Consider the following 12,777-nt stretch of genomic DNA (forward strand, 5'->3'; position numbering starts at 1 on the left):
TACACCTTTTTAGTCCCCTCTGAAATGGTGTGTGATGTCTTCGGTTTACATCACTTGTTGGAAAACACTCCAAAGCATTGAAAAACTATTAAATTGTTACAGTATTGGATGCCAACACACAGGGCTATTAGTCTAATTCATCCTTCAGATCAAAGCCCACACAGGCAGCTCTCCTGCCTACAGCTATTTTCCTTTTACTTTCCTGCTTGACAGTAGTCCCTCATATCCCTCTGTTCTCCTCTCTTTGAACATACACATTTTCCTTTAGTCATGGAAATATAATTTATGTCTATTATACTGCATTATAGATTGCAGATCGGGACAAGCATGCGTTACTGCCTGGATTGTCTGTTTATTGTACGTCGGGTTTCTAAAAATAAATAAATAAGAAAGCCACCCTGCTTCACTGGGGACAGAAAAAATAAGAAGGGGGAGGACTCGGGGGCTGGAGGGGGTGTGGGGGGGAGCTGGACTCTGTTCTCAAAGTTTAATTTCCAAGCAGGGACCTTGAAGCATGATTTATTAACATCATGCTGTTTGCTTTTGTCACGTTGTGGATGTGGCGGGGGAAGCACTGGCCCCGCTCCAGCCCGGACCACCCAGCGAGCCACGCAGAGCTACCGGCGGCGCACACCCCAGTTCAAAGGTTCACCCCCAATCCACCAGTTCCATCAGTCACCAGCGCCCGGCCCCACCGCCCCACTGGAGGCGAGAGCAACAACAACAATAACACCACCCCCCAAAAAAAAAGAAAAATAAATTATATGCTAACAGACGGGCTGTCTGGGATGCAAGAATTGCAAAAACAATCCCCACCCCAACAGGGAGAGTATGTGTGTACGGAGGAGAGGGAGAGTGAGGAGGGGGGAGAGAGGGAACGAGGCAGACAGAGGGGAGGGAAGAAGGGAGGAGGGAGCCCAAGCTCTGAGAAACATCACTCCATCTCTCTCACTCCACAGGAGCTGAGCAAGGAGCAGGACGATGTTTGACAACACACAGTACCCCTATAACTGCTTTAATTATGATGGGGATGATTATCCTACCTGTAGTTCTGACGAAGAGAAAAAATTCACCAGACCGGCGTATAGGTAAGATGAAGTTTTTCCAAGTCCCCTCATCCCTGGGGAGGATTTTGAGCTCTGGTAGAGTGGGATCAGAGCACTCGGGGCAGTGGGGTACCTCGCCCCAGGTGTGCATAGTGGGGCTGGTCCTGGTGCTGGCACCGTGGTGGGCAGATTTCCCCCCCTCTCTGTGCCTGAAGTGTTCATGATTTGTTTCTTCCTGTGTGGGGTCACAGCAACTCCGGCATGCTGTTGAGCGACCAGAACTCAAATGGTCTCTTCTGACCTCCAGGAGCCCTAGGAGAAGGGGAATTAAATGTGTAACTTGCCAATGGGGGAGCTGGATGCAGATAATCGGTGCTGTGGTGGGAAGATGCACGGTGTAGTGCTCACAGGTCCTTTCCAGGAGCAGGCAAGGTCTCTGGTGACAGGGCTCTGAGCCTGGTCAGTCTCACTGCAGCCTTTCAGCTCAGGGGAACTTTTCTGACGGGGCTTGAGAGGTGGGTGATCTTTCTTTAATCCTCTGGGACTCTGCTGCCTGGAAGTAATGCCTGCATTTCATGCTGGTTATCGGAGATGAGAGGCAGTGACTGCGCTGGGGCTCGTCCCTCGGACATCTCGGGCTAGGGTGCAGAACCAGAGACCTGGGTGCAGAAAAGGAGAACTTTTGGAAGCAGGCTCATAGACACACACATACCTGTGTAGTCCTAATAACGGAGTATGTGGGCAAGGTGACTCTGTAACAGCAAGTTTTCCTTTTTTCAGCTACATTGCCTTAATTGCAATGGCCATCCAGCAAAGTCCTTCAAATAAAGTCACCCTCTCTGGCATTTATGACTTTATAATGAAGAAATTTCCTTACTACAGATCAAATCAAAGAGCCTGGCAGAACTCCATCCGACATAACTTATCATTAAACAGTTGTTTTGTGAAGGTAAGACCTATAACTATATATTTACATACACACTGTGCATGGCTAAAAAAAATATGCAGGAATAATCCCATAACTAGGAAAGAAGGAAAAGGAGCAGCTGAGCTGCAAATCACTTAAAATCTTCCTGAGTTGTCAATTATAGAGATAAAGAGTATGTCCTTGTCTGATGTGTGCTAATAGATAACAAATTGAAGAGGCTGGAGTTTACATCCTATTCATATAATGAAAGAGAATAGGCTTAAAAGTCTTGTCATATGTGTTTACACCATTCTTGAATGTAAATGAATGCAGATGTTAAGCAGCAGCATCTGTAACACATACAAATACTGAACTGCCTTTAAATAAATACAGGTTCCCAGAACAGAAGGGAATGAGAAGGGGAAAGGAAACTATTGGAGCTTTGCAACGGGATGCGAATCCATGCTGGATCTCTTTGAAAATGGGAATTACAGGAGAAGACGGAGGAGGAGGAACATGAAAAGGGAACATAGAGAGCAGAGATCAAGCAGAGGGAAAGGTCCTTCATCCCCTGATATGTCTCCTATGGACTCTGCTTTTAACAGTATTTCCTCTTCTGAAAGTAAACACGAAAGAATTGGATCAGGACCAAGACTACTGGAGCCTCGTGGGTTTGCTCCAAACAACACGACCAGCAGGCAGAGCCTGAGCAATTCCTCCTTAGCAAAATCGGATTCTGAAATTAAATTCAGCATCGATTACATTCTTTCAGCCCCTGACCCTTTGCCTGTCCTGAGATCTCAGTACAATATGCAAGAAAATAAATATCATCTACTGGAGGCCCAGCAGATTAATCTCCAGTTCTGGACAATGTGATGTTATTTATACATGGTAACAAAATCTGAGTTGCAGTGTATTCAGCAGCCTCATGTCACTGAAAATCAACCATCTGCCTCCTTTTTCTCTCCCCGAGCAGTACGCAGAAAGGGTTACCGATTCACCAGCTGGTACTCTGTCTATCCCCAAAGAACTTTGATAAGGTTAAAGTCTAAATAACTGTAACCAATATCAGTTTTTGCTATGCTGAAATCCATGAAATTCTAGCTTTGTTTTCTAAAATACCCTGGACATCACCAACCACCACACAGAATTTCCTTTTTTAAGCAAAATCCGACAGAAAAGAGACTTGCTCATCACCCAACACTTTATTAGAGACAAAGTGAATCGGATTCCACTTTCACTGGTGGAAATTAGTATCAATTCCACCGAAGTGTATAGGTCAGATCTTGAGCTGATCTAAAACAGTGTAATTCTGTTGATATGTGCTGCCTGAGAATGTAATGAGTTGGGCAGGGGGGGCTTTGTTTTCTTAAAAGGAATCACAGAAAATCACTCTGTCTTCCCTTAATTTTTATTTTAGCATCATGTCTCAAACTGTTGTGTACTATGCAGTTTTAATCCATCTTTATTTAGTAAATGTATCTATTAATAAGTGTTTAAGGTATATTTTTGTTGATATTCAGGACAGACTGGTTTAAACTGTTAAAGTTGTATTCAGAAAAACTCCACGAAAGCAAATTGCAAGGCTGTTGAACTCTGGTAGACATTGATGGATAATGTGGCAGAGGCATAGCGTCTCCTAATACTTTGATTTAAAAGCAAAAATAACACTTTCCCCTGGTACTATCAGAAAGCTTCCTGAGATGCTGTAGGAAAGTCCTTGAACATATTTCATTTAGCAAGTATGAGGGGAGACACATTTTTCCAAGAAGCTGTGTTCAGTGTCAACCGAAGCCAAAATTCCACCCACCTGCTTTGAAACAAGTTGTATATTCTTATTAAACAGATTTTTATTGATCCTTCTGGAGAGCAACTACCAAAGTGGTACCTGATACGATTTCAGGAAAGCTGGTGAGGTTTATAATTTACAGATAGCAATGTCAGATAATGAGCTCCATTTCTAATGAAAGCCCTTTCATTACCATTTACATGCAGCAGGGTGTTTCAGGACAGAACCTGATGGACTATGATGAACTGTAACTAGCATTTAAGAACTTGTTCTTATATAACTTGCTCATGATAAATTGCTTCCCAGTACCTAACGGCAGCATCAGCAGAGACACTACAAAATCTTGGTTTTGGCTTGGCTACTAAAAACTTTGCCTATTGAAGATAAAAGAAGAAAAAAAAAAAAAAAAGGAAAAAAAGAAAGAAAAAAAATACAAGGATTCTAGTGGTTTTAAGCAATTACATATATAGAGATAAAATTATCTTTACAACATGAACTAAAGGTAAATGAAGGTATATGAGATAAGATTAAGCAAATTGTGCTAGAGGAATGCTCAGGCATGACTTGAATTTTTATGCAGAAGCTTTGACATTTCACTAAGTTATTTTACATTGTGTCTAATATATACTGTACATTTATACTATATATTCTTATATATTGTTATTGAGAAAAGGAGCAATATTACTGTACTTATATGTTGTAAAAATGCATGATGTATGTTGCTATGATGCTGAAAATCCTGCCATGTACTGAAAATTTACCATCAGCAGTATTTCATGCCGATTGGTAATAAAGGCTCATTTTGGGGAAAACTATAAAACTTGCTATCTTCTGGCATTTCCATAGCATGCAAAAGTCTTTGCTTCTTCAAAAAAGTCAAAATGGAGAATCATGTCAAAGTCACATCACTGCGTGTCTCCCAAACTGTTAAGGGATGCCTTCTTGTGACCAAATTCTGCCTTCAAATGGGAGTTTTCAGTTCCTGTGAATCAATGGTTGTTCTAGGCTATTATCTGAGAGCAAAATTTGACTCATTAGACCCAATTGATCATCTGTTTACACTGATGTTAGAAAAAGACGAAAACCTCTGGGGTCACTGGGAAGATGGATTCTCATTTGAAGATAAATGAGAATTTGCTCCTTTAGTATTTATATTCAGTGGTCAATAGGTGTGGGAAGCATGTCTGCAGTGAGTACCTCAGTATATGCATGCACTCACATGTGTGTCGATATGTGTGCACCTCTACATTTATATATTCATGCTTCATATGCATATTTTTTCTTGATTGTTTTAAACATGCAATGCTGCTGTTAAGCTGATAGTTATAGTACACATGGCACTATATTTGAAATATATATTTTTTGCAGTGAAATGTGCATATGTTTCTTACTATGTGTTCTTTGTTACTGCTGTTAGCAAAAGGTAACCAAATGACAGCAAAAGTTCCCACCAAGCATACACCTTGCCCAGATGAATGCAGTGGGCTGCTGAGACCAATGGTGAAACAGTTATAGCTACTAAGCACTACAGGATAAATGCATTAGGAAAGGCAGAAATATACCCATATAGATTTGCAGCAGAGCTCCAAAACCATTTTCAGTGAGATGAATTAATATTCACAAATAACCATTTCCTTTGCTCGCAGTAAAGTGCCTGCTAGGAGAGACTGTCATACTTGAGTTTCCCTAACATATAATCAAAGAAATTTGTGTACAAATAGGTGTTAACATTTGTTTTGCAAAGGATATCAATCATATTTCAAAAAATGAAGGGACATATTTCAATTTACCCAGTATATTATATTCTGACGACTCCAGAAAGGTTTCCAGCACTTAAAGTGAATGGCATTTAATATAGAACAACATAACAGGGGTGAGGGCTAGACGTGACCTTATTCAAATGTCGTAGCCATTACAAAGCCATTCCCAATGTAATTATAATTAAATACTTTATGCCTTTCTTGCAAATCCTCTGATCGATCATTGATATTAACATTAATATTGTATTACCCCCGAGCAAATGTCTCCCACACAAGTGTTATGGATCACCAGGTTTCCATTAACAAAGTTGTGAGCTATTGCCGTATGCTGGTCGTGGATAAATTTACGTAAATTACCTTTTCTCAGGGAAGGGGGGGGGAAAGTCTATGGTTTTTTCTTATCCCTGGACTCTGAGTCCAGTGCTATTTCTTCAGTTCCATCACAGCCTGCCAGTTACTTCCATACAGCCATAACCAAAGAAAGAGAAAAATCTCACAGGAACATCCCTCCTTGCTCCTCTCTGAAACAGTTGAATATTCCCTAGATGTGGCTGGTGTGGTTGAGAACAGTTTGGTGCCTGGGTTAAAAGCTGAAGCCAGGGCTGAGCAGCACATGCAGGCTGCAGGAGGGGGCTACCTCCTCATGGGCAGGATGAGGACAGGGGTTTGCACCCCACCGATGCCAGCCCTGGGATGGTTATGCTGTGCACAGCAGCCAAAATGAGCAACGGTAAAGGTGTTTGGCTGAAGTCTTCATTTCATGGGGTCTTCCTGATGGCAAATGGAAACCCAGAAGGAGCCTTGGATTTCCTAATCCCAAAAAAGCTGCTTCCCCTGGGGGGCTGATGCTGCCTGTCCCAAACGCAGCAGCAGGGGAGCAGCTCCTCCCTGCCTGGCAGGGGAGAACAAGCCTTTTGTCCTGTGCTCTTAGGATCATAAATACCTTTGCAAAGGGAAAGATGAAAGGTTTCTTCCTGGGGAGAAGCTGGGTTCAGCCTTGCTGGGGGACCCCGGGGTGTTCTATTTATGTATCCATTTAAAGAAACGCTTCCCATGATAAATCAAAGATTTTGTGGAGCTGTGCCAGGTTACTCTGTAGTGGTTTGATTTCCAGTGATTTAATATCTTGGGCTTTTGTCACTGATATCACAGAAACATTTTTTTTACATGGCAAGATGATGCTCTTGCTGCAGAGTAAAATCCAAAGTACACGGGCAAAGGTGCAAGCGCTTTTTTCCTACAACCAACATGAAGAGGCCAGATAACACCCAATGCAAGTCAGTGGCTGACCTCAAATGCTGGAACATCTCCCTCATAGCACAACCTTCCCCACATTATGGGAGCACTAATAAAAGTTAGGAGAGCTAAAACCAAACCTTTTCTTTGTCAGTAAAGCCAAGTTGCCCTACATTTCCTACAGTCAGATAGACCTTACTAGTTGAGTCCCATTAAATCACAGTGTAAACAGAAGCTGTGTTCAAGAAGCATTTGAAGGGCAAACCATGCTAGAGAGCTGGTGCTCACCATGACTATATTTTGTTGTGCTGCATTTTATTGCTTGGATTGTCACAGCCCTCCTCAGCCACGCGCCAAGTTGGTCCTCAAGCACTGTGCAGGGCGGTCTGCATGCTCCCTCAAAGATGAATGTAGGTTTTCAGTTTTGGACCATTTTCTGCTCCTAGAGGTTTTTCCTTTTGGGTAGGAATTGCCTGTTCAGGTCCAAATGTTGTGTGTCTTTTCCACTCTCTCTTTGGTAGAGGGGACACCCTGGGTGGGGAAGGACTATGGAGGGACAAGCCTTGAGGAAAAAGCTCTGCTACACATCTTCCAAAAGTATAGAGCTGTTTGGGACTCTGCAAATGGTTTGGTGCAAGAGTCCTTGGAGCTCTGCATCAGGTCTGTATATACACCACCTTGCAAATGGGCAGTAGCTCCCAGTATCCCACCACACTCAAGCTCAGGTGCTAGAGGGACCCTAGCCCATGTGCTTGCATCATGCCTAAGCAAACAGGGTCTTAATCTTCACCTCTGGCAGGGTAACACATCCCTCCCTGTGACCAGTACTTCAGATCCCAAACCCAAAATGTGGAAATCCCACTCTGATCATTCTAGCTGGACATTCCCTTCTCTAGATCCTCTGGGGTGCATTCTCCTCCCAGCTCTGTGGGTGTAAATCCTTGCAAATACATTAACTTTAGTGCAATTGCTTTTGGAGCTTAAATAGCACATGTGAAAATGAACTTTGCATTTTGTACCAAGTGTCTCTACTTACACAGTCTACCAAACTGTGCCAGCAACTCATCTTCTAGATAGCATTCACAGAGTAATGAATGGTCCTGTCTCCTTATTTTGCCTCAGCTTCCAGCTTCTAATTTCTTGCTCCAGAGCATGGCTACCATATGCACTGCAAGGCACAAAGAACCTACTACATACCCTCTGTCTCTTTTACTGAGAATGTCTTTCTTACTGAGTGTAGGGTCATTAAAGACCAGGGTAGGTCCAAGCCCTATGGAACTCACACTGGCATTTTTTTACCCAGAGAGCTAACATAAAATAACAAAGTAAGCTGTGCTCCCTCCCACCCTAGCTACAACGGTTGGAGGCAAATCCAACTGTGAGAATTTTGCCTGAGAAAGAACTGCAGGATTTCTCCCACTGTGAAATCCAGCTGTTAATTCAAACAGAAGGGATGGACCTGACCAGATAGGCCAACTGGCTTGTTTCCATCCCAAAGTCCATTGTGTTCCACAAGATCCTAAATTTATGGTTGTGAAGGTCTTCCAAGCCCTGTAACGGAGTATGGCATGCAATGTTTTTGTTATGGAATGCACGCTGCAAAGGAAAAACAAGGTTTGAATTTATCTTTCAAATGAAGATCCTGGAATCTCTCAGGATAAACAATCTAAATTAGGAATCAAAACACGCCATGTTTCTCACCATAAGTATGAAACTGAAAATAAGCACTTAAAGAGTACTGTCGGAGAAGAAAGCTAGAAGTTGCAATAACCCAACCAACTCTCTTTTTGTCATGAGCATTTCTGTGTGTGCTCATTGTCACTTCCTAGCAGGGAATGGCAATGTGCAGCAATGGGAACAACCTTTCATCTTTGGGGGACTGTCATTCTGTTGGAGTGTTTCAGAAAAAACGTTTTGCATTTCAGGATTGAGCTGTCGTTATTCACCATCAACGTTTATGTTAGGCACATATTATCTTGTCTTGCTTTGAGCAGGCAGGAAATGAGATACCAAAATGCTTTTTGACTTAACAGTACAGCTTTTCTGTTGCTACAGCTCCACAAAAGAACCGTTCTGACAGATCTGCTCCCTTTCAGGTCTTAGTCAAATATGCAATGAAGATTTAATAGGCTTGGAAGTTTGTTCAGTTTTCAGAGTGATATCAGTGGTTCTAATTAAAAAAAAAAAAAGAAAGAAAAAGGAAAAAAAAAAGAAAAAAAGAAACTTCCTGAAATTTGAATGGCTACAATAATGGTACTCTTTCTCTCAGTCATAAAAATCTTTTGTTAGTACTAGTAGTTGGCCTTACAGCCCCATGTATGTGAATCTAACTGCCCCCCAGAAGCTGCAGTTTCCATAGCTGCTAATGGTGAAACACTGTCATGTTTTCCTTTGTCCAGAAAAAAAAATAAGAATCAACTTTCCTCTTGAGCCCAAAGGCTCCACTGACCATTAGCCATCTGTCCCAAGCAGATCAGCTCTAGCTGAAAATCCTTTCTGAGTTTTCATGCCCAGATATTTATCACTACATCAAAATTGCTCCCTGTTTCCCCCTTTATACCTCAAGGCATTAGGCTGTGCTTGTATTGACTGCCATCAGTATCCTCTGTTGCTGTCTTCTCCTTCCAGCATGGACTATCTGAAAATGGGAAACAGAAGCAGTTTTTCCATAAAACGAATCTGGAAAATAACAGGTGCAATGAGCCGTGTTTTGTGATTAATCTGTCTCAAGCTTTTCTAAAGCTGAGGGCTATATGAGCAATTATCAAGCCCTGGGAGGCATTTCAGTACTAATCAGCCCATAACATTGTTCTGCACTGGAGCATCTGGGACTGGCTTCATCAGTTGAATCCTGATTCTTATGAAATGAATGGGAGTTTTGCCATTGGGTTCAAGTGATCAAAACTTCATCTTCTGTTGCCAGAACCAGAGATTATTCAGTTTAAATGCCGTGTTGACTGTAGAGAAAATTAAATACCTTCTAGAAGTAATTTGATGTCTTCTCAAAACAAAATAGAAGCTTGTTTCTACAGGTTTCTTTGGCTCTGTCTGTCAGCCAGAAAACATACTCCTTGAATTCAATGGGAGATGTGTACAAATAGGGAAGAAGTTCCTCAAAGCCCAAGGGCTGAACACAGCGGAACCAGATGTTGGCATCTGGGGTGAGATTCCTGGTGCAAAGATGTTTGTATGTTCTTTGAGAGCACCTCTGTTCTGGGGCTGGTGTATGCATCCAAATAAACATGTTAAGCTAGGCTAACACCCGAACTTGGGATCTCAAATTATCTTTCAGCCGGAAACTGTCCCAAATCTGCTACAGTTTGGCAAAGGGGTGACACTGTATTACTTTCTATTTTGTTTTGCTGTTGATGAAATTACAGGAAAATAAATGTTTTCAAGATGATACATTGTGTATCCCTAATAAATACCAAGGGCATTTAATATAAACTATGGACACATGGTTTGCTTTGTTGTTCTAAGTAACCATTTCCTTTTAACCAAATGAAAAACTAGTTGTGCTGTGATGCTGCAGATTATAAATTAGCAGCTCTCATATGGTTTTGTGCAATTGTTTCTTGAAGAGCTTTAGGCTACTTCAGACAAAAATTTCAAATAAAATGTGAATTCATTGAACTGTAACTTGTGGTATTAGATTTATAATAAACAAAGGTAGGTCACATAATCATGTCATTGAAAACAACATTTTAAAATTCAGCCAGCAACATTTCAATCTAGTTTCAGTTCTGGTTCTAAAGTCAAGAGGAAGCTTGGTGCTTTCTGCTTCCCAGTGCGTGAAACCAAGGCGAGCGTAGACCAGGTGGAGAGCATGCAGCCAGGCATGCACTTCAAGCTGGTTTGCTGAGGTGGGAGAAGAGAAGACATTTCTTGTTGACCAGAGGTGGCAACAGCTGGCTCCTGCCTCAGACAAGGATGGAGGGGTCAGCTGAGGAGAGGAGTGGGGCACAATTCAGTCCTTCTTCCAGTGCTTCCCCACTGCTGGGCCTTACCTGTGCTCAGCGGAGCACCTGGGGAAGAGCAGAAATCAGGACTGGCCACAGCAGAAAGGCACCATTCCGCCACAGTAGCAGATTGCTCGGAGAACCTGCTTGATTTCCTACCTCAGCTACAGGAAGGAGTGTTCCTTAATGTATAGAAACTTTTTATTTTACCCCTAAGCATGAATCTGAATCATTTCTGTCATTTTGCTCTGGAAGAACAAAGACTATACTTGAGCCTCAAACCCAACTGCTATGTACTCCTGTAAGGAATATTCCTATTAGCAAGTGAGTTTTCTGTGTATTGGGCTTTACAAGTACATGAGCACGTGTACGGCACATATGAAATTGATATCTCTATCTTAATTCTAGGTTGCAATTACTTGGAGATGAAGTTTAAAATTTTTCCAACTGCCAGACTTGTGAGCTAAATGACTGTATAGCTACTGAAATTGATAATCAGGCTTCCTGTTTCCTCGCTTGTGATCTGGTAATATTGACATACGGTACAAGGAAATTGCAATCTGAACTACTAGTAGCAATAGCTAGAGGCAATTACAGAAGGAATATTGCTGGTGGTGGCACGTGGATCCCTTTATTAGATTTAACTATATTCTAATCATAATGCATTCGAGATAGAAGGAAATTCTATATTTTGTTTTTACACTACACCCAAGAAAACATTTTAGTATGTTTATGTATTTCAGGCTTTGCTTTGGAATACTGCAAGAAGAAAATCTTCTGGCTCCAGAAATTCAGGTCCATTTTGACTCTAATAGGGGCAATGCATTTGTAACGTTGCCCCCTTGTATCAGGAGCAAGTCGTTTTTTCTCTCTCTCTATGCCTCCACATTCTCATTTGCAAAGCAGCGCAGAGAGTTCACCTTTGCAAAGCATTTTATTAAAAATATGCTATGTAAGCTCAAGTTATTAACATTCTATATTATATTCATTTGCTATCACCTTTTCTGCCTTTGCTTTAGTCTACTCTAGAGCTTGAATAATTCATCCCTGCTGTCACTGACCAGTTGCCACAGATCAGATTTGCAGATGCCTGAGTCATACATAAATGTTTAAAAGCTACCAGCTCTCCTTCTTTCACATGACTTCGGGAATGGGAATTTTAAGAAATTAAAAATCTAAATATATAAAGAGAACTAGGATCAGATCACAAGACTTGGAAATATTTATTTATTTATTTATTTTGTACTAATCTTCTTGTTTCTCATTTTCAAGATGAACATGCCCATGTATCCAGCTACATGAAAGAAGCTTTCCAACTTGTGTCACACCCACTACCACCCACATTAGCAAACTTTGTGCCATTACAGCAAGCAGAAGAATTTTGCACCCAGCTCTTCTCATAAAGACCCACAAAAAATATTTTGCTCGCAATAAAAAGTGAGTAGAGGACTCCTGAAATTTCAAGAAGAGTTCCTAGCACTGGGGATGATGGTATAGTAATGGGTGATTAAACTGGCCTTTGTAAAGGATTTCTATGCTGCCAGGATATTTGTTCAAACCCAAGGAATTCAGGAGCTTAAAATAGCTTTTGCCACAGCAGATGTTCCCTGGATGCTAAACCTCCTGGAGAATCCAGCCCAACTCTTCTTGCGATACTCCCAACCCTATTAGTAGGGGAGAGCATTCAACAACCCAAGTTCAACAAAAACAGAGCTTTGATTTTGCCTTCGGAGAAAGTTCCCAGGCCAACCCAAGCTCATTACTTAGCATTTGCTACAAACCTAGTCTCAGTGCCATCCTGAAGTAATGATCCATGGCAATCCGTTACGCAGAGGCTGAGAAAAAGTGAATTGTCATGGATCGTGGCTTCTTGACAGGCCAACCTTTTCAGAAGAAAAGTTCAGCAGAAGTGGGAAAGTTATTGTTGGCTTTTTTTTTTTTCCTTGCCTGTGTGATTTGTGAGAAAAGTGCTTTTACTAATGAGCTCTGCCCTCCTCTCTCCTTCACAAGTCCCTGGGGCTTTGCATGTGTGACTGCCCACCGAAGCTGCACCAAAATCTAGCTGTGAGTGTGAATAAAG

At 41.7% G+C, this 12,777-nt stretch overlaps 1 protein-coding gene across 3 annotated transcripts; it reads left to right on the plus strand.

Annotated features, from left to right (window-relative positions):
- Positions 1-417: 417 nt before the first annotated feature.
- FOXL3 (forkhead box L3) lies at positions 418-4,562 on the plus strand. Of its 3 annotated transcripts, XM_080556130.1 has the most exons (4): positions 418-829; positions 960-1,088; positions 1,827-1,995; positions 2,347-4,562. In XM_080556130.1, the coding sequence occupies exons 2-4, from the start codon at positions 982-984 to the stop codon at positions 2,827-2,829; spliced, it is 759 nt and encodes a 252-aa protein (XP_080412256.1). In that variant the 5' UTR covers positions 418-829; positions 960-981; the 3' UTR covers positions 2,830-4,562. The 3 variants fall into 3 exon arrangements, with proteins under 3 accessions (XP_080412256.1, XP_080412257.1, XP_080412255.1); XM_080556131.1 differs by lacking the exon at positions 418-829 and having other exon boundaries at positions 845-1,088; positions 1,929-1,995; XM_080556129.1 differs by lacking the exon at positions 418-829 and having other exon boundaries at positions 849-1,088.
- Positions 4,563-12,777: the final 8,215 nt, after the last annotated feature.

This window comes from Anser brachyrhynchus (assembly GCF_964034855.1).
Source record: "Anser brachyrhynchus genome assembly, chromosome: 15".
Classification (NCBI taxonomy): domain Eukaryota; kingdom Metazoa; phylum Chordata; class Aves; order Anseriformes; family Anatidae; genus Anser; species Anser brachyrhynchus.

Coding starts and splice junctions, on each gene's coding strand:
- FOXL3 (XM_080556130.1), top strand. CDS start 982: ATGTTTGACAACACACAGTACCCCTATAACTGCTTTAATTATGATGGG. Junction 1,089..1,826: donor TTCACCAGACCGGCGTATAG/GTAAGATGAAGT, acceptor TCCTTTTTTCAG/CTACATTGCCTTAATTGCAA. Junction 1,996..2,346: donor TAAACAGTTGTTTTGTGAAG/GTAAGACCTATA, acceptor AAATAAATACAG/GTTCCCAGAACAGAAGGGAA.